This window comes from Alosa alosa, chromosome 24 (genome assembly GCF_017589495.1).
Source record: "Alosa alosa isolate M-15738 ecotype Scorff River chromosome 24, AALO_Geno_1.1, whole genome shotgun sequence".
In the NCBI taxonomy this organism is placed as follows: domain Eukaryota; kingdom Metazoa; phylum Chordata; class Actinopteri; order Clupeiformes; family Clupeidae; genus Alosa; species Alosa alosa.
Genome location: NC_063212.1, coordinates 6,928,625 through 6,950,234, shown reverse-complemented (window position 1 = coordinate 6,950,234; position 21,610 = coordinate 6,928,625). Strand labels below are relative to the sequence as shown.

General features: G+C 39.2%; 2 protein-coding genes across 3 annotated transcripts; both read left to right on the top strand.

Moving 5' to 3' along the window:
- The first annotated feature begins 1,375 nt into the window (after positions 1-1,375).
- rimoc1 (rab7a interacting mon1-ccz1 complex subunit 1) lies at positions 1,376-7,621 on the top strand. The gene is made up of 6 exons (XM_048236959.1): positions 1,376-1,508; positions 2,435-2,544; positions 4,900-5,046; positions 5,517-5,648; positions 5,938-6,052; positions 6,749-7,621. The coding sequence occupies exons 1-6, from the start codon at positions 1,415-1,417 to the stop codon at positions 6,982-6,984; spliced, it is 834 nt and encodes a 277-aa protein (XP_048092916.1). The 5' UTR covers positions 1,376-1,414; the 3' UTR covers positions 6,985-7,621.
- An 8,270-nt stretch (positions 7,622-15,891) lies between these two features.
- Positions 15,892-21,035, top strand: fbxo4 (F-box protein 4). 2 transcript variants are annotated; one of them, XM_048235875.1, is made up of 8 exons: positions 15,892-16,154; positions 16,296-16,531; positions 16,817-17,037; positions 18,612-18,687; positions 18,907-19,079; positions 19,383-19,570; positions 19,920-20,008; positions 20,550-21,035. In XM_048235875.1, the coding sequence occupies exons 1-7, from the start codon at positions 15,999-16,001 to the stop codon at positions 20,001-20,003; spliced, it is 1,134 nt and encodes a 377-aa protein (XP_048091832.1). In that variant the 5' UTR covers positions 15,892-15,998; the 3' UTR covers positions 20,004-20,008; positions 20,550-21,035. The 2 variants fall into 2 exon arrangements, with proteins under 2 accessions (XP_048091832.1, XP_048091833.1); XM_048235876.1 differs by having other exon boundaries at positions 20,529-21,035.
- The last annotated feature ends 575 nt before the right edge of the window (positions 21,036-21,610 follow it).

The window sequence follows — 21,610 nt, the reverse complement described above, 5'->3', positions numbered from 1 at the left end:
TAGCAACCATCTTCATTACACTAGAAACAACCTAGCAACCACCATAACCAACATGATTACCCTAGCAACTAGCATAGCAACCACTATATTTAGCATAGTAACCATCATATGCACCCTAGCAACACCATTGTAACTATCTCTGCATTATCTGTTTTTACTCAGTTGATATTTTGATATAATATTTTACTTCATATATTTTACATTTTCATGCACTGGTAATTCCATAGAACTGAATTTCTAGTTCATAATAACTGTCCAAAATTTCCTTTGGGATGAGGACTCCATCTTTCTATCTATACACTTTTGTTGATAATGAAAAATTGTCATTCTGATAGACAGGGGCAACCCTTTATGACCTATCTTACTTTATTGCCTTAATTAACTTGCCTGCCTTTTCTGCAGGTTCTTTGTAGAGTTGAACATTAATCTGTTAAAAATCTGTTTGTTGAGAAGGCTTCACTACAAAAGTTCCGTTATTATCATAAAATAGAGATCACATTCAGTCTTTCATAGAGCCAGCTGCATATTTTTAACCCAACTGAGCATTTGGTCTAAATTTGGCAGGGAATGGTCAGCCTGTTTACTGTAGCTAGGATGAAGTGAATTATAAGTGAATTAGGAGGGAGTGGGATACTTTTAAAGTAAATAGCTTTTTAAACAACCTAAATAACTTAGAATGTATTGTTGGCCTATCTGTTTAATGCAAGTGGGTTATGAACAAAATGTAGGGTGACACTTCAGTAAAATGGAAAGGTTCATTTTAAGTGTCCCACTCAACCTGCTGTCATTTTGACATGACTTACCTCAATAATCAGGCCAGACATGTCCAACGTCTGGCTCCAGGGCCAAATGTGGCCCTTAAGCAGTTTTGGCCCGTGGTCTCGTTCCAAAAATTTGATGAGTCAGTGTTTTAATTTGGTATAATTCAGTGTATTTCTAACAGTTTTTAGTAAATATGGGGTTAATCCAGGAGTTAATGTAGGCTACATAATCTAATGTTAGGCCTAGGCCAAAAACTAGTGGATCAGCTGAATAATTTCTTTACAAGCAAAATCACAGGTTAGGCAGTAGGCCTAAAAGGAAATGCAAATAAGAAAAAGAGTTGTCATTCAGGGTTTTGTACAAGACCTAAACAAAGTTTGGACACCCCAACTGATTTATTTTAGGCATAGGCCTAATGCAGATGGATAGATTTTGGCCCAGTTTTCAGTTAGGATACTGAAACAGTTCACTAATTGCTCAAATAACTGGCTTAATTTCTCTGTAAACGGCCAAAGAGAGTGTAACTACGCTGCACACAGTGTAGTGTAGATGCAGCGCCCTCTGAGCCGATCTGTTTATGGACCTCTTGAACAAGTCTTGCTTTGCCAAAGCACGTGAATAATAAGTCATCACGTGACTGTCGTTTCCAGTCATGGCCGACGACTACAGGCGACAGGGTTTTGAGCTAGAAAGAAGGATTTTTGAGTTGGACAACAAGTGTGCCACTCTAAGGATAGAAAAGCCAGGTAATTCCACATTTATGGAATTGTTGGTCGTTATTTCAGGACTTACATTTCACTTGACTTCAACGATACGATTTTGCTGTCATCATTGAAGCCCCGTTGTTGGCTAGCTATCTAGCTAGCGCACTTTTACTGCTGCTGTTGTTGTTTAGCTAGCTAGCTAGCTGTGTAGCTAACTTGGCCATACCATTTGAGTTGTGTGATTTGCTAACGTTACTCCCACGTTTGTGGTCTGTGTCATGGTAAAGTACCATTTGATTGTACGTCACTGGAAATTATATTTACTATTCAAGATAATGATACGTCAAATATAAATTAGCATGCCCGCTACCTAACGTAAACGCTAGTATGTGGAACGTCATCATAAACAGTTCATAGCGAGTGTTGCTATGCTAGTCATTCTTAGCTAACACACCGTGTTTAGTCAAAATAACGGTAACCTGATGGTATCATATTTAAAGGGGCTGATATTAGTGGCCGATAGTGTTAATTTTGTTAGTAGTGCTAATACCTTATGACCGTGCTTGACTAAATATGGCCCCTGGCCTCTAAGCTTGCTGCTATGTTAGTTTCTTTGATAGCAAGGCATTTTATTTAATGTACAAAGTAGGTAACTTAAATCAGTACAAGGCAGCTGGTGTTTGCTGTCTTCTGATAAACAACATGCATACAAACTTCGAAGGGAATTCTTTTGCTGCCTTGCCACCTCGTCTCGGTACTGCGAGGATTAATTGGCGAATGGCTTGTGCAAGGCAGACTTGTTGAATGTCAGAATGTGACGTTATGTAACCCCAGTTTCTTGTGAATGAATAGGCTTTTTTTTTTTTTTAACTCGTGTCGTAGATTGTTTAGTTAAACCATGCCATTGACACTCTCATATATGGACATAATATGGACGTAAACAATTAACAAAATCTATTTTTCCCTAGATGATGACTATTTACAGAATGCATCAGCCATTCTAGACAAGTTGAAAAACTATTACAGACAAGGGGGGGAGAGTGGCAGTCTCCCTAAATTGCTGCAGGATTACACGCAGGTATTTGAGCTGATTTAATACAATATTTAATGTTAGTGTTTTTTCCCTAGCTGTCAGAATGAGATCAGTAATGGGATAGTTTTGCAAATAGATCTTAAGTCTTGTGACGGTCTTGTGATAGGAGCTGTATTGACTTCAACCCTTCTATTTCTTTTACTGTGTATAGCGTTTCAGGTCTAGTCTTCTAAAACTGCTTCTGCATGTGTTACCAAGGCACGGATAAGGCTTCAAAGCATTGTTGTACATAGGAATCGTGGCATTACATCAGGCATACTCAAGTAATGTGTGAAAGGGGAAATTGTCAGTGGTGCAGAATCAAAATAAGTATTTTTTTCTGTAAAAAGTAAAACGTTGTGCTCTATTGTTTGCCGTAAGGAGCTGGCATGTTAGCTTGAGATTTCATGAAATGTAGGCTAACAGTAAAAAAAAAAACAATCCCTCAAGCTGTGAAGGAATATGCATGAACATATGTAATGTAATCTATTTTACAAAGTTGTCATGCCAGAGATGAGTGCTGAGCCAGCCAGCATCATGGGCTGCTGTGTCAATAGCCTGCTTTGTCTAATGACCTGTAGTTTCAGTCTAAATGGAGGATGAATGCACTAAGATGTACTATCAAGCAATGAAAAGTATATTCAGTGTCTGTTTAACTTTTACCAGGCACTGCCATATGATTGCTTGAACACCAGAGCCATGCAGTTTACTTTTCACTGATCCATACTTGGGGAACAAAGAAAAGCCCTTATTGTTCCATACTTGAAGTTAATTTATTGATGGGAAGTTATCCTCCATCATCATCACCACTGCCTTGATGCCTTTGCTTTAACACAAGTTCCCGGCTCTGTGCCCAACTCCCAGTGGGCACTCCCACAGGAATCAATCACTGAGTTAATCACTCCCACCTGGGTCCTCAAGTAGGATGAGCGTCTCTGCCAACGACTGTAAAAAGCATGGCCGGCCAGCAGTGCACACACAGTCAATTCTTTCACACAAACTCGCGTCACAGAACTACGTCACACACCACTTGGAGGTGCAAACAATTGGAGTTTTGGTTGATTTGACCATCAGTTAACGTCGAAACAGGTATTTTACTTTGGATAGATAGACAATAGCAATACATCATAGGAGTAATTAACGTCAAAAAATCTAGAATGGAGAAACTCAACATTTGACACCTCCATCTGTTTAGTGTTCTAAAGACGTCAAATAGTCCGGTATAGTTACCAAATTCATAGCCAAAGAGCCAGAAGGAAAGACCCATGGATGGCTATAAAAGCTGTGATTTCATTATACAGCTAAACACAACAAAATACATTGATAACCATTGAGCCAGCTCCTTACTATGTGATCTCAATGGCAATGCAGCGTTTGTTTGCACCTCTAAAAACATGGCGTACCTGGTTACCTCGCAAAAATGCCCACAAATACCCCTATGTTTGTGTGAAAGAATAGTGAAGCCATCAGAAAGGACTTAAAATGGTGGAGAGATTTAACCAAATATGGTTGGTCCTGGATGAATCTGACTATTTCTGTTTAGGCTACTGTGGATACTCTGAGTCTGTGTGTGAGAAGCACTTTCTGTGTAGACTGTGGCTGCAGTTGTACCAATCTGGCTGAACATGTTTTGCCATAATATAGAGGGAATGCACCGACAGCAGTCCGTAGAAAATGATTCTTGTAGCATAGCAGCTCTTTTGCATTTCGATTGGGGGGGGCGGGCGGCATCCTGATTTTTTTTCCGTTGTTGACCACGAGACCCACAGTCCCTCTGGAGGTTTCAGTGAAGCTAGTTGAGGGTGCTGTAGGAGGCCACCTGCCACCATCCCTGCAATCTAACTCCGGGATTGCATAAGCTTGTCTGGTGGTTTGGTCTATACTGGGACACTTTTTTTGTTTTCTACTTAATTCACAAATGCAGTAGTTGGGTCATGTACCGTTACAGGGGTTCTGGATTAGTGCATCAGTACAATGTTTTTGGCTGTTCTTCTCTCTGTCATGTAATAGGCCTATTGGTCATGTTTTTGCACCTGGCCAAGTATACCACAGACTAGCTCTAAAAAAGCTGAAGGAAAAGTACCAGAAGGTGTTCTGAACAGGCAGCTAGAGGACTGTGTGAAGCAGTTAGCTGATTTTTACAGAAGTTTGTAGGGGGTTAGGGTCACAGACTGCACATGTAATTAATGTGTAATGTTGGGCAGCGGTGTCTTGTCCATGTTTTTTAAAGTATTAATTATCAGACACATCACACCCACCTACTCCCTTCATTTATGTTTCACACAATGCAAAGTTCTGTAAGTGAAGCTAAGCATGCAGTCTTCATGTTTTGATTGTTTTGGCTCGTCCCCGTCCATGCAGGTGATTCTCGATATCACATTCTATGAGGAGAATAAGCTGGTGGACCAGGAGTTCCCAGAGGAATGCTCCCCCTTCAAGATCCAGGAGCTGTTGCAGGACTTGACCGAGCCGGAGGTGCTGTCTGGCAGACTGGCGCCGGCGCAGGAGGTAATGGCCATTACCACACCTGTCACCACCACACCTGTCACCTGCCTGCCTGCCTGCCAGTCCTTCTGCTGGATTGGCTCAGGAGAGGCTAGCCTCAGTGTAGATGCTGCAGGCCATGAACAACTCAGGGACTACTCAACTAGACTTCGTCAAACTTAGTTTTACAACAATTCATTTTTTTTCTCCCAATTTCCAGCTGCTTTTTTTTTCAAAGTAGTTATCACTATTACCCTGGTCTAGATAATAAACAATAGCAGAAGCAACAATATCAACAACACTAATGGTTTAATATACATGATTCTATAGTATAACACCAGTAAAAACTGACCTGGAAAACAACCAGCCAGACTTGATGTGGTTCACTTGAGGCAGCGCTTTGCAAATATTTGCTCATATAAATGAAGTCCTTAATGTACTTTCTTAATGGTTGGTGGTCTGCCCCCCCTCCTCCCCTCCCCTCCCTGACTCAGGTGCAGTCTGTGCTGGGTCTGGAGCTGCTTGAGTGCCTGTACTGGAGGCGTGGGGCGTTGCTTTACATGTACTGTCACACCCTGCACCAGAGGAAGCAGTGGATCAAGCAGAACAAGGCCACCTTCCTCAAGGTTGGTGCATGAACACCTACCTGTCCAGTGTACGGTCATCTCCTTATCACAAGTCATTGTTTAGTAACACCCTCACAAAAATAGCACCACTCATGCTCATACTTAAATGTTACTAGTCTAATGCTTTTTTGTGTTACATGTGTCATGGCTGTGTGATATTTTAGAAGTGAGACTGAGTGCTACTGAAACACTTCATTTGTCAGCACATGAAAGCCAGTTCATCTTACAGGAATTATATTCTGAATAATACTTTACAGACAGAAACATGACTTATATCTTCATGTTTTAGTGTCTCCAAGAAGGTGTCCGATACCTTATGAGGATGTTGCAAGTACGGAATTCCGTCAAATTAAACGATGGTGTAGTTTTCCATGACTCCACGACAGCAAACTTTCTGTCTGAAGGTACTTTTTTATTATCCTTTTACATTATACATTGTATTTACTTGTATTAATCAGATAAAGGTGCCATGTGTAAGAATTGAGGTAAAAATATCCAAAAAAATTAGCTACACGCATCAAAAGAATGAGAAGAAAAAACGGTGATGTCATTAAAAAAAATGACAAGGTATAGTGCTGCAGAGATATCAACCTGAATTAGCATGCTAAATTACTAGCCTCAGCCCGACAGGTGTATACTCTTTGGTTCAAGTACGCCCACAAGCCGTGCGAGTTATTCGTTTATTGCAGTTTGGCTGGCGGTTATGTTGCCCGCATACTGCCTCCCATGGCCGGAACTGGTATTATGACACCTCTGTCTAGTAAGGCTGTATATATATATATAATTTATATATATATATATATATATATATATATATATATATATATATATATATATTAATATAAAATATAATTATTGTTGTTGCATTTTGGACAGAGAGGATAATCTATATTTGCAGCAGTAGTCTCAGTGGATACTTGTTTGGTTATAGCCAGTCCAGAGTATTGGATATTTTCTGTATTAGCATGTTTTTCCCTTTTTACCTGAATATGCATTTGCAATGGAAAAAAAGTAATATTTCTAACATCTCCAGAAGTGCAATTGCCTGTTGTCATTTTGTTGATGCTTCAAATTAGTTTGCTGTTGTTTTTTTTGTACAGGCATCTTTTCAGACACACATTTGCTGACCATGATGTATATTGGGGAGATGTGTTTCTGGGCGGTCAAGTACGAGGACTGCAATGTGGACTCAATGGAGCGCAAGGAGGAGCGGCTGCATTTCCGGGACATCGGCACGCAGATCCTGCACAAATACGTGTCTGCATGCGAGGGCCCGCTCCATGGGCAAGGGTGGAACACCGAGAACGCCAAGGAGATCCTTAGCATTTTACAATAAACCGTGGCAGATTGAGGGGTCTGAGAGACTGTTGTGTGAGTGTTGGGGAACATGGGAATGACCTGGGGTCCCTTAAAAAAATATACTCTAAAACCTTGAAAAAAAAGAAAAAAGAAAAAAAAGAGAAGCACTTACCTTCCAGATTCCAGACATCTGGCTGGACATTTCTTTTCTCTAAGAATGTGGTTAAATTTTTTTAAAAAAAGAAAGAAAAGTACAATATAAAAGAGATAAATCTAAACAATCACAAAAGCGATAACCTTTCTGGGAGAGAAACATCACACAACCGTAGTTTTGTATTTATTATTTTTTGCTTGTTTTTATTTATTTATTTTAATTTTAATTAATTACATTTATATATGACAGAAGGTACACATACCACAGATATGTTAATTCTACATATTCAGTACTCTTTCAAATGCAAGCATTTTTTGTTATGCCATCTTTATATCACTTTTGCTTAAATGTAAAAAGTACACCTTTCTTCACTTTTGGCAAGATGCGTTGTGAACAGATGAGAGTTTTGATATTTTGATAGTACATTTCTAAATGGAGAACTGTACTGTGTTGGTATTCTTTCAAAAGTGCATTTCATTTTTTAATGTTCTCATCAAAATAAATTTTGGGTTAAAAAATATCAGGTGTTAGTTTTTTTTCTTCAACTGCACATACTGTCTTTCCATCTTTGTCAGTTTCATCGTTGACTAAAGAAGTTTTAATATACGTTTACAAAACTGTGATCAAAGTATAATTTGTATGTTGTCTGCTGAAAATATGGACAGAATTTTAACAAAGTTCATTCAGAGTCAGTGAGGCTTATACTGACACACTCCTCTCATTACATTTAATTTTATGTGTCAATACTCAGGCCCTTCAAGTGGCATTGGCTGCCCATTTGCATTAACATGCATTCTTTGTGTGAAATGACACATGGTCTTTGTCTATACCAGCTTATAGCCCTTGAAACATTTTCCCAAAAGCTTTTTGAATCATAAGCCAACAACGTTTTTACTTTGACTGGGAAGTGTACCTCTGCTTTTAGTACACTGTCTGATGTGCTGTGATGCAGACTCCCATAGGCAGCAGAGGTTCCAGAACCCCAGCTGGTTAGAATTTGTTCTGGTAGGACAAAGAAGGCAACCTCAAAAACCTTTATATTTGTTTGCATGGCTTCTATGGCTGTTCGCTTTCAGAAAACTGAGGCATACATCTTCTACTTAGGATCAGAGCTGGCGTCAGTTGTGTACTAACGCCATACAACCAGTGTGCAAACATGATAAGGGTATAGTTCTTTGGTAACAGCCCTGCTAGTTGCTCTTGGCAATAGCTCAGGGACAATTTGTGCTACTTAGTAGGCTTCACAAGACCCTCCTTCAAATAGCCACAGCATAGTAATGCCAGGCATTTTTAGTGTCCATGCAGACTTAACAGGCTCGCCACAGAGTGGCAGTATGTCATTACTGTGTCGAAACAATATTCACTTCCTCCCGACAGAGGTCAGAAGACAAAAGGCTGAAATGTGGTCAGATTGGATTGGACAAAATTGATTTAGCACCAATGATTGAATAACTTTGGAATGGCAACATGCCTCATGTCAACATGATTTGGCTGTCTATTTTTAAAACTGTTTACTGTTAAATTTAACAGTAATATTGTATTGTTGTTAGTTGTATGTCGCTTTGGACAAAAGCGTCTGGCAAATCCCATAACCATAAAAACAAGGGACGTTGTGAGGAAATGTTGCAGGATGTCAGTGGAAGACAGAGCTGGTTCAGCACCACAAGAAATGCCTGAACAAATGAGTAGTGACAGAAGTTGACATTTGACCTGTGCACTATGGACGGTTCTAGACTCACCCAAGCTGCTGCCCTGACAAAGTCTGTAACTGAATTGGGCTATCTTTTTAGTTAAGGCCAGTCTTTTGGAGCGATCTTTCTTCCCTTATCATTAATCTACTGGGAGAACAGTTATTCATTAAATTTCAAATGGTCCAATGACTATAATGAATTTTAAATGGTCCAACCAAAGATCCTTGATTACTAGCAAGATAGAGCAATGTAATTCGTTACTATGGGAGCAAAACGGGACAGTTCCGGTCTGCATAAGTGGGAGTGTCACCTTACATCACTAAATAAACTTTCTCTCTTAATAAGCAATAAAAACAGATAAACATAATTGTGTTCACAGTATTATTGTCTATAATCATGTATGATACCAATGAATCATTCTTTAGGACATGATATGAATAATTTAATTAGTCATGTGAACCGCTTTAACCCTCTCTGGTCCAACTTGATTGGTCCCAAACAAGTTCTTGGAACGGGCATGCCCTGTTCTAAATTTAGTAGGGTTATAGGCTATTAATGGGTCATTGTCAAAACAAATATATATGTATACATACATATATATATATATATATATGTATTTATATTTTTTTATTATTTAAACTTAAAACCACATTATTACTGAAGTAATTTGCTGTAAAGGATAACTCAATCAACATACCAGTACAAGTTTACATGTAATTACTATGAGTCAGTGGTGTTAGCCTTTATGTCTTCGTCAAGTTGTCAATTTCATGGAAAAACTGCATTTTACAAAATGGCTGCTATAGGGAATAAAAAATATGTTGTTAGTCAGGCTAGACTCAAGTATGTCATTGTATCCATTCTATTTTCTTTAATTTCCCTAAAAGTTAAGGTTATACCAGTGACTTAGAAGCAAAAAGCTTCAATCTGAAATAATTATTTTATAAATGCTAACATTTCTGATAAATGAAAGGAGATTGTGAATTTAACATGTGCCTTACTTACCTTCAGGTAGGTAAAAGGTAGTCTAATGACATCATTAGTATGATTGCTTGCATTTTAAAATAAGAGTTTTGTTATGCAGTAACACCAGTGACATGACTCCCTGGGACATATACATTTTTAATAAAATAATCATATTCATTTGATATTTTGTATTTGAATATTGTTTTTATAATTAATGTGATAGTTATGCATGCATTATTGCAGTTAAACTATTTCAAAAACACTTTTTTGACCTCAGAATATGGCCCTCAATCTGAGTGTTGGGACGGGCACTTTTGTGAGGTTGGAATCTGCTTAGAAATCACTTCATGGCTCAAAAACATGTGATGGTTCAATTAACATATTGTTTTACTTAGAAATAGAAAGAATTTGCAACAATTTGTTTTTCAAAGTGTAACAGATTTGTAGAGTGTCGGGACAGAAAAAGTGACATTTCTGTAGAATGTAGTATGCTGTCCGTGTAAACAGTGTTGAAATCACCTCACCTGCTACGAAACACACACACACACACACACACACACACACACAGGCACAAAAACAATTCCCTGTAACAGTTTTAAGGAGCGTGTGGTCCATATGGGCAGGTGGGGCAGCGAACTATGAAGCATCCTCCACAAAAAATAGTTCCTCAGTAAATTATTGCTCCAAGTCTACTTTTAATAATATGATTGTCACATTAATTATCTATAGTTTCTGTAGGCTTTCCAAATATTTTTGGTCTATTGACATCAACTTTTGGATGATGGTGGCGATTCTCTTTGAGTTTAATGTGTCATGCAATGTTGGGGCAGGGGACCTCGACGATCACATTCCTCAATATATTCATCGAATAAAACCCTGGCGGCTTCAATAAGGATTGCAACCTGTATGGTCGTAAAGTAGTCTGCCCCATGGTCATTCTAGAACTGCTCAAATTAATCCGCCAGTAAGCCTATCGTTTAATTTCAAGATGCAGAAATGGCGAGTAGGCTATATTGTTGCACATGTTAACCGTATTGAGTTTCTGTTAAAAAAATAAAAAAAAAAAAAAAAAAATAAAAAATTTGAGAGGTTGAAATTAGAAGATACGTTAGCTAACCCTGGTGTCTTCCTTGGTTTAGTATATAGCTAGCTTCTAGTGGATTTAATAGCATCTTTTGACAGCGCAAAAACGAGAAGGCAAAGGTGTTCAAAGGTATGGCATAGGCTGCTGCATTCAGAATGAGCTATATATCCTATAATATAGCCTAGTTCTACAGCGAGTGGTCAGACACTTGTCCATAACACCCAACTGTGTTGAGTTGCAGTTATAAAACCCAACTACTTAAATATATTAGATAGTTAGCAGGCCAGACAGAACACAAAAAATAGTTTTGTTTACGCTTCGCTGGTTTAACGTGATGAGAACCAAAGATGCTCCGCTCTAGAATCTTTGATGAGAACGGTGCAAACTTAACTGATGGGTTAGCCTACTGATCTACAATTTTAATCCACTTAAATTTCTGACTGTGAGATGAGATAAGCATACAACAAAGTCCTGTAAAATATGTAATTTTATGTAGCCCAAAATGATAGGCTATTAAAAAAAGTCAGAAAAGGCTTTCTGCCCTACCAAAATGTATGGTCACCGCACGCTATGCTGGATTAAATTGAAGTTGCGAAGAAAAGAATAGGCCTATAGTAGGCTACGGAAGCGGATTGCTGCCACACTAAAATAAATAAAAAGGCTCAGTATTATGTAATTACGTGAAAAGTTTCTTGTTATAGGCCTAACAATATCTTTTTTACGTTTTAACAAGATATGTATCACGTTATTACATGAAATTATCACGTTATTTCATGATAATGATATTTTCACGTTAGTGAAATATATATAACTAGTTGTGTCTATGAACTTGCACCCTGACTGCTATTACACAGTGCTGCTTGATGAGTGATTGTTTTTGTGCATGTGTGTGTGTGGTCAATTCCCAGCTGACTGAAGAGCAGCGAAGAGGGATGTGTGTGTATCGGCAGAGAGCTGCTGAAAAGGAGGCGGATAGAGAGGTTCTGTGAAGGATAGCCTACTCACACCATAGACTAGGCTATATGGCTCACACAGCCTGATAGTTCTGCTTTATCTTCTTCAACACGATAAATAAAACTTTCGCTAACTTGACGCAAGAGGGAGAAAGGGCTTTGATAAAAAGGGATTTTGGTGCCAACTCTCACGCATTGGCCGTGAGACACACGCATTTGATTAGTTTCACACACTCACACGCCACACCCCCGATTTCTTACGCTGAAGTGTCAACCCGGTCGGTCAGATGCCTGAAAAATGAGTTTAGATCTACCTGTTGAGCCTCTGCTTTCAGAGACGGTGAGAGGGTTCAAGAGCACCCCCTGTCTGTGGAATTTTCTAAATTTTCTCTCATTTGCGATGCTACTTCAGAAGCTGTCCCAGGCGCATTCCCCCCGCATTTGCCCGGCTTCAGGTAGGCCTATGCTTTGAGTATTATTGAGTAGGCTATTTTTCACGCTGAAGTGTCAACCTGGTAAGCCTAGGTCAAATACCTGGCAGATGAGGTTCAACTAAACTAAACCTATACATATGATATCACACATCAGGTGAACGTGCGGAATCTAAGCTTCCCAATGATATTAGCGCCAAGTTGCTGTGATAAATGGTTCGCGAGAAAATTAACATTGAACCGACGTGCAATTTAGGCTAATCATATTTGCATTTTGCACACAATGCACACCCATTACTCTCGGTTTAATATTTCACTAACCCTTCACACAACACGTGGCAAACCCAATATCACAATAAACAGCAAACCGTACCGAATACAATGATATAAAGCATGCCTCTGTGCAATAAGTGGTTCCTGAGTAGGCCTAATCCGGTTTTGAAATTGCAACACATTTCTACATAGCCTCATTGGGGCGAAATTATAATGTATTCTAATGTAAACTATTTGTCAGTAGGCCTACATACATTTGTGTAAATTGCTCAGCCATAAATTATCCCACTATGGTTCTTATATTGTCAGGTTCCAGCCAATCCCATTACAGATAAATGACTATATTTATATTGGCATGCTTCCTAGTGACATGCAAAAAAGAAAATCAAATAACGAGACACAAATATTGATATAAAGCCTGACATAAGCCATATGCAAACATTCACATCATGCAGATATGGGTACATCCTGAAAAAGGAATAGCATGTAGGCTATAGGCTATGGCCATTACAATGACCAATATATTATCTTAAATAAACTAGCTGAATAACACAGGTGACCACTTCTGCATAATTTCATGGAGTGCTGAAATGTACACACATTTTTGAACATTTCTGAACTGTGAAATGTAGCATATGTTTTTGTGGTTGTGAACATATTGCAATATCACCATAACTATTCCACCTGTGTGTGCATGGTTATAATTCTGAAGTGCAAAATAGCTTAGGCTACAGCACAAATATTTCCATAAAATAAGCAAGTCTGACTTCTGAATTTATTTTGAAGTATACAAACATTTCTTAAATTCTTACAAAACACCCACCCACTTTTTAAAATGGTTAGTTTGGACCCCCTCACTTTTGCCGTGCGAAATACCAGTGCTGTTTTCAGCATCTGTTTAGTGCTTCATTGTCATTTTCATTGGATTCACGGTTTAGTTTGATATTTAATTTACTTTTGGACTGTTTGATTATATTGTTAAATGTTGGGACTGATGGGCACTGAAATCTAGGGAGGTATTTGATGATCACTATTACGTTCCATGTAGTTGAAAGAGTGTGGGATTTCAAACAAACCATCGCTTTCATTGAGCGTCTGCGTTGCTGTAATGGGAACCTTATTGCATTAGCCAAGTAGCCCTATTGAGTTATTTTTAAATTATGCATGATTTACTTTTTTTATTAATTTAAGTAGGCTGGCTTTATTTTTTGTTATATAGAAGTATCTAAATAACCTGTTAAAATGTATCGAAGATGAATTCAGGGAAATTGCATCTAGTCAAAAAACATTTTCTGAGGGAGGACCACCATACCCCCCCTCTGAAATGTCCCACCCACTTTCACAATGCATCCGACGCCCATGGTCCTAGTAGTAGGCTAGATCCCTTTGATACCAATGTTCATTTAACTCTGGGACCCTGGTCCCGGGGATGATTACTGCACGGGCCTTCCGGGCCCAGACCCAGGGCCCAAGGTGTCTGGGGGCCCTGAAGCCCAAAACCTTTGCATGGAATCATTGCCTCAATATCAACACATCAGGATGTAGGCTATGAATCTGATTGAATTTACTATTGGCCATCCCCAAAATGCTAGCCTGGCCGAGACAGACCCACATTAAAATGTAGGGTCTGGGCACTCACAGATTCGCAGTGCTCAGTCCGAGTAGGGATAATCGGTTGTCTTTCAAATTCCCTTTGCGCAATAGGACAGCACTGAGTCCCATGCGTTTTCCCACCAGTGAACTAGTTGGCTAGTTCAAACTTTTGCCATCTCAAAACAAGCTTAACTCGTGTCACACTGTTGGCCAACAGCAATATCCATCTTCTTTGTTTTCAAGTAGCAGGGAATTCAAGCCAAACCGTTGCAACTCTGTCATCAATCATTATGTTATGCCCCCCTAACGACTCTATAGATGATTTGATTGGCCTGATAGAAGTTTAATTTTTCGAGCTCACAAGCCAAAGGAGAGTTGCTAGACTAGTCCTGGAAGCAAATGTAATTTGCTGCCGCTAGGGTGTGTCTAGATTTCTAAGCTACCAAAATGCACCAGAATACAGGAAATCACATCAAACAAATAAAAAAAATTCTGGGGGAGGACCCCCAAACCCCCCTTCCACATATGGATATAAGTGGACATATGAATATAAAAAGTTTTTTAAAATATTTCTTTCTTTATTTTCAATTTTTTTCTTTATTCTCATCTTTTCTTTTTAAAAACACCAATTTGACTTGTCTTATGCCCAAACCAAACCCCCCTTCCACATATGCGACAATTAGTGGGGAGCCCTTAATACATGTGGGCCCAGGGGCCCGAAAGTTCATAATCCGTTCATGCCTGGTCCCTACACCTGAGAACCACTGATGTACGTTTTTTTTTTTTACTGTACGATATAATGCTGAATGAGCCAAACCAAAATTACCGCAGCAAAATTTTGGTTGGCCCCACCAAATCTCACTCCAAGGTTTTTTGAAAAGTTGGCAGCCCTGGAATCTTCACGCAATGTGGGTGAATGTAGGCCTAGGCCTATAGAGAGCTCTGGCTCGGTAGCCTGCAGGTCATCGCAGTCATTTCTAAGGCTGTGGGGAAGGGATGCGGGGAGTGAGAAGTGATCGCTGCAGTCGCACAGTGCAGGCTGCTGGAGAGCACAGCAAAGAAAATATTCAATCAGCAATAGCATGCGCTTTTTGAGATCACACTACAGTAATCAGCCCGGCCCCACCGGGAATCCTCCCGACTCTCCCGGCACTCCGCTAGCCTACTGCACACAGGTGCAGACTATTCTGGACAATGCTTGGGTGTTTGCATAGGCTATATCAAATATCCTCCACCGTGTTCAATAACGAGAATGTCTTGCGAGCTTAAAATAGAATTTGATTGAGTCGTGTAAACGAGCATATCCTATTCTTGCCTCTCGTTTCGTTTAGTTTCATTATCTTGAATAACGTGATATCTTGAAATAACATGATATTTTCACGTTAACGTGAAAATATCAAGTATCGTGAAATAACGTGATAATTTCATGTAATAACGTGATAAATATCTTGTTAAAACATGAAAAAGATATTGTTATAACAAGAAACTTTTAATTAAATACTGAGCCTTTTTATTTATTTTAGTGTGGCAGCAATAGGCCTACGCTTCTGTAGGCCTAGGCTACATTTTGAAAATATACTAAAACTTTGTTTTCAAGAATCTCATTTCTTTCTTTGCCTTAGGAAGAAGCAGAGGAAAGTTAAGAAAAATCATAAGAAATGTACCGAATCTTCTTAAATTTGCATCATCATTTATTTTTTTCTGAAGACTTTGTGCGTAGTTCTTGCGGAGCAATGCTACCCTCGAAGAGATTATCATCATGACCAGCACGACTACATTAACCACAATGCAGTGCTAGTTTGACGAAGACGTGGAACTTTTCACTGTTAGCGTAAGATTTTGATTTGAGTTCCGCTTAATTTCTCGTAACTCTGGCTCTCAGTTTGTTGGATGACAGCTACCTCTCATGGCAACAATAAATCTTAGAAATGAATCTCTGGTCATAGGGCACTTCAGAAATATTAAAGACAGACTCTTTGGAGTGAAGCGTTCCAAGAACGAACCTTATGTTGCTACTGACGGTACTGGAGGAGGGGGTTTGAGCGGGTTTGACACCTTGCCGGTAAATATAAACGTGTTTTTTTTACCATTGTATCTCAGCGTTACATTTCTATCAACAAGAGCGACATTTAAACTTAATTTTAACTGTGTTTGACTCTTGTAACTTTGTTGTCAGGAGAATAACAACACTGTTGTCTTTTAGGTGGAAATGCAGTTCCTCATCATTACATTCCTGTCTCCGCAAGATCTGTGCAGACTGGGAGGCACCAGTCGGTATTGGCGAGCACTGATTCAAGATCCTTCTCTTTGGAAATATTTCTTGTTGCGAGATATGCCTCTTTGGTCATCAATTGATCACCTTTCAATGCCTGACATGGAGAGTCTAGAGAGAGCTCTGTCAGAGAGCTCTGAGTCAGAAAGCCGAGATTTTATGGCAGAGTAAGTCACTAATGTCCAGTCATGATTATGTTCATTAGTTGATGAGTTGATGAGCAAGGCAAGGAAATTTAACACATTTACACATAGACGTCTTAAAAATGTCTTGTTCAAGTGTTCAGTCGTATTTGGTTGTGCATGTGTGTTTACAGAAACAAACACACTGCATGCACGTGTGTATTTTTCAAAACAAACACACCGCATCTCCCATAAATATGTATAGCATTGGCAAGTTGATTTGGCTCTTGTCCTCATTGACCCTTAAACAACTGTTCTCCTTTTACACAGTTACCTCAAGGCTTGTCCAGCATGCTGCGGCCTGTGGCATCAGTCAAGGCCAGCCTATGAGGCAGTGACATCCTTCCTGAAGTCCATGGTGGTGACGGCGGAACCACGCTTTGCCATGTTTGGACCCGGGCTGGAGAAACTAGAGGTGTCTTTAGTGACAACCATGCTGAATTCCCCAAACATCCTACCAGTCACGGGCGTAACCCAAAGACAGATAAATGGTCAGTATGTCTTTGTCTTGCCATGTCTGCACAGAAGTGCCAGGGTCATTCCACGTCAATTCAACCAGGGCCCACGCACTTAGGTCTCAAAAAATTCTGAAAAAATAACCAGGTGTACAGGGGGAGGGGGTGTCGATTTTGTCCAGCCTCTTTTTTTTGTCAAAGTTCACAAGCCCACAGTGCAAGAACTAAACCATGTAGGAGGCTCAAAATTTGCATGGTGGTACATAAATAGGAATAGTATGTAGCAAAATCGTCACGTTTGGTCTGGAAAATCCTGCATGGTCATAGCTGTCCCTCAAAGTTGATACAAATTTTATTGGAGTTTTTGGCTGGGCTCTGTTTAAGCCTTCAGAAGACATATTTGTACTCAACATAGGCTCTTGATTTATTTTCCTTACTGAGATAAGTAGAAACACTCTCACAAAAAACAATGAACAGAAAATAAATTCCTTCAGGGTCTGAACAGCAGACCTTAGAAGTCTAAAAAATCATTTTGGTTCTCATTTTCAGAGCACTTAAACACCTTGTGGGAATATAAAAAGTTTTTTAAAATATTTCTTTCTTTATTTTCAATTTTTTTCTTTATTCTCATCTTTTCTTTTTAAAAACACCAATTTGACTTGTCTTATGCAAATCTTTCTTTTTCACTTTCCACCCTAAACATGGGCAAAATGCACCATTGACATCAATATGTTTTGTATAGAGCTACCACAGGTTACTCTATACAACCACAGGTGGCAGTGTGGTGACTCTATATAAAACATATTGATGTCAATGGGGCATTTTGCCCATGAAAAAAACATATTTAAAAAATCTTTGTATATTCCCACAAGGTGTTTGGGTGCTCTGAAAATGATAACCAAAATTATTTATAGACTTGTGAGGTCTGCTGTTCAGACCCTGAAGGGATTTATTTTCTGTTCATTGCTTTTTGTGAGAGTGTTTCTACTTATCTCAGTAAGGAAAATAAATCAAGAGCCTATGTTGAGTACAAATATGTCTTCTGAAGGCTTAAACAGAGCCCAGCCAAAAACTCCAATAAAACTTGTATCAACTTTGAGGGACAGCTATGACCATGCAGGATTATCCAGACCAAACGTGACGATTTTGCTACATACTATTTCTATTTATGTACCACCATGCAAAATTTGAGCCTCCTACATGGTTTAGTTCTTGCGCTGTGGGCTTGTGAACTTTGACAAAAAAACGAGGCTGGACAAAATCTACACCCCCTCCCCCTGTAAAACTGGCTGTATCATGGAAGGTATTGATCTTACATAAGAGTAATTTTACAGTGTGTCTCCTGGGTAACATAGGTACACCTGGTAATTTTTTCAGAATTTTTTGAGACCTAAGTGCGTGGGCCCTGGTTGAACTGACGTGGAATGACCCGCCAGCACAAAATACTGTATTTTCTATTGGTTATTTCTATTTATGAGTGTGTCACCCAGTATTTACAATGGGCCATTGTGCCCATTGTAAATGTGGAATAAACGGACAAACTGAACAGATGATTTTAGATTTGACATTGATGAGAGACTTTACAGAAACTTTTCATGATTTCTATTCAGGCATTGGATCAGGAATTAGTTTTATGTACAGTGACCAGCACAAGTTCAACATATTGACACTTTATTCAACTAACAGGTGAGAGGTTGTTGATTTGATGGTTGACTCCTGCATGATACTGACATAATAATAACATATGAATAACATTTGAATACAATCTACAGTAACATTTGAGTAAATCTACAATAGGGAAAGGTGGAAAGCAAGAGGAGGACGGAGGAAGGGAGGGATCCATATTTTATAGGGAGATTGGTACCTTCCTGTGGGTTGTATCTCTGATAATGGTCTTCTTTACAGGACAGAGAGAGAGCGAGCTCGGCTGGAGAATGTGGATGTTCACAGTAGATTGTTTACCCAGAGGGAGGATGAGGATTCTGGGAGGCCAACGTTCCACCTCGCTCCCAACGTGCAGGAAGTGTGCCGAGCTGTTGATGGATTCATCTTTGTGACAAATGCAGAACGAGGAAAAGGTATGACGGAGGCCGCAACACACTAATGTTATGCTATGTGTGTGATTATAGAGGATTTTGTTTTTGTGCCATGAGATCTTAATCTCTTTAGAGTCAAAACAGACACCTGGGTGTGAACACCAGCAGGTGTGTGTCATTCTTTGCATCTCATAAACCTGACACACACTCTCAGTTACGCCATACTTCCACTTTTACAATTCTGCTTTTGTGTTACAAGTCATGCATTACATGTGGATGATTACAATGTTCTTTTTGTGTGTGTCTGTGTATGTGTGTGTGTGTGTGTGTTTTTGTGTGCATAAGAGTCTGACGAAGCAAAGGAGAGGGAGTTTGCCCAGATCAGGGCCATGTTGGAGCCCGTGTGGGGCCCTTCCTCGCGGCCCCTCCTGGTGTTGTCCTGCACGGCCCACGAGGGCCCCGAGTGTCCTCGTGTCCCCTGCCTAAAAGCAGCCCAGTGGCTGAAGCTCAGTCTCCTGCCAAACCCCTGGATGGTGAGGAGATCTTACTCTTCCATGTGTTTGTCCAAGGACTATGTTCAGGACTGTTGATGTTTTAAGAACTACAATGCAGCAGTCAGATATAGTGTGCATATAATTTTAGCATAGAGAGACTCCCATTTTGAAAACAAATTGACAAAATTAAGATGTTATGGAGTTTTAATAATTAGTAAAGTAAAATCATTAAGAAAAAACAAAAAAAATTATGTCAAGGTTTCAAATTGGAGTAACACGCTTGTTTTGCTTGACTGGCATATCCACTAGCACAGGAACATACGGTATGTGATGACATTTTTGCCCTAATGGATTTTTTATTTTGAGAACATTTTTTTTTTCCTCTCAGGTACAGGACACAGTTGCAGAGACATTATCAGGCCTTCTGGATGGCATCCTGTGGCTACTCAGACATTCTGGAATAAGACTCTAGCCCTGGTGAGACCCCATGTATAAAACTGCAGTAAAACGATGATTAAGACATTGACGATGAGTTACTCAAAGTTATGTTTTGACATTTAGACCCTGTAGACCTGCACATCACATGATCAATGATACAACATGCAGGTCTTTTGTGAACACTAAATAGTTGTTCCTGGTTTTAAATTTATGGCAACAACATCAATGGATAATGGACAATGGCTGTTGTCTTGGTTACAGCATAATATGTGTATACCAACCACCAGTCCACTTCATATGCTGTGGAAAATGTTTTATGTTAAAATCTGACTTATACATATCATTTGAGGACCCGTATTTATTTTTACATAGGAGGTAGAGGGATACCATATTAGTCGTATGGTTATTTACATATATGTGTTCATACTTGCTGCTCTAGTCTATTTTACCCCTTTGCTAGATGTGTAGATACTTTACTGTTTAAGTAGGAAGGTATTGACTAAGCATGATGTAGTTAAACCAAATGGGTTTGTCCTGTTCAGAATAATAAAATGAACAGTGATGACTATTTTTTCTGTAGGATCACACTTCAGCCACCAGAGGGCAGCACAGTCCAGTATCTGCGGTTGTTGGCTGTGAAATCTGTTGATGTGTTAATATGCTTTCCATTTGTGTTTTTCTGCTGATTCAGTCCAAGCTGCTAATGTAAACCTTTTAAGTAAAATGCCACGGCTGGGTCACACTACTGCCTTTTTGCATTCAGCACTTGTGTATTTTTTGGATTAGTTTGACCAAAAGGATGCTATTGCCATTCCTCCATTTTACAATTTCACATTACTTCACACAAACTCACCCTTTTATTTTTTAGTCAGTTTGAGACTATAAAGTCATTCTTGACATGTCAATTGTTTTCTTAGGTTTTTCTTTTGCTCATGAATTTTCTCAAGTGTTTATCTTGGGTTGTGTTGCTTGTTTGGTTACAGTTTTTTCAGCTAACAAGCGTTTGTCTAACCAGTTGTCACATTTTCAAAACTCTAAACACAATTAGCACAGCATCTGTCTTTTGTGGCCATACCATTCACACATTTAATGTCGTTTTCACACAATATGCAGTCAGTGAACACATTTCCACAATGCTTACATTTTCTTAACAGACAAGCTATACCTCCCAACAAAACTATGGATTGTTTTTGTAGTATTTACAAATGTTAACACACAACATCCCACAATAGCAAACACAGTATCCCAAACCTTAGATACAGTATTAAAACCTCTGCTACCAAATGGTTTTATCCCAGGTGCATTGCCTTGGATAATATCAGATGTGATGTTGATGAAAACATGTGGCCTAACTCTGAAGATCGCAGAGATTAGATTCAGTAATTTTGTGCTTTTTTTAGCCCCCTTTTATCTGGGCTTTTTGCTGTTGTTGTTTGTTCAGAATGCTCTTGTGTGTTTCACGGATATTTTGTTTACTGTAAGCAATACTGTAAAACAGTATTTCTACTGTACCTCCTGTAGTAAACAGTAAAGGGAAAAAAACTTATTTGCTTTTTACTGGAATGCTTTTGAATGTGAACATTACATGTGGACATACAGTTCCCAACCAAGAAATTTAGTGTAAAAACGGTGGATAGCATG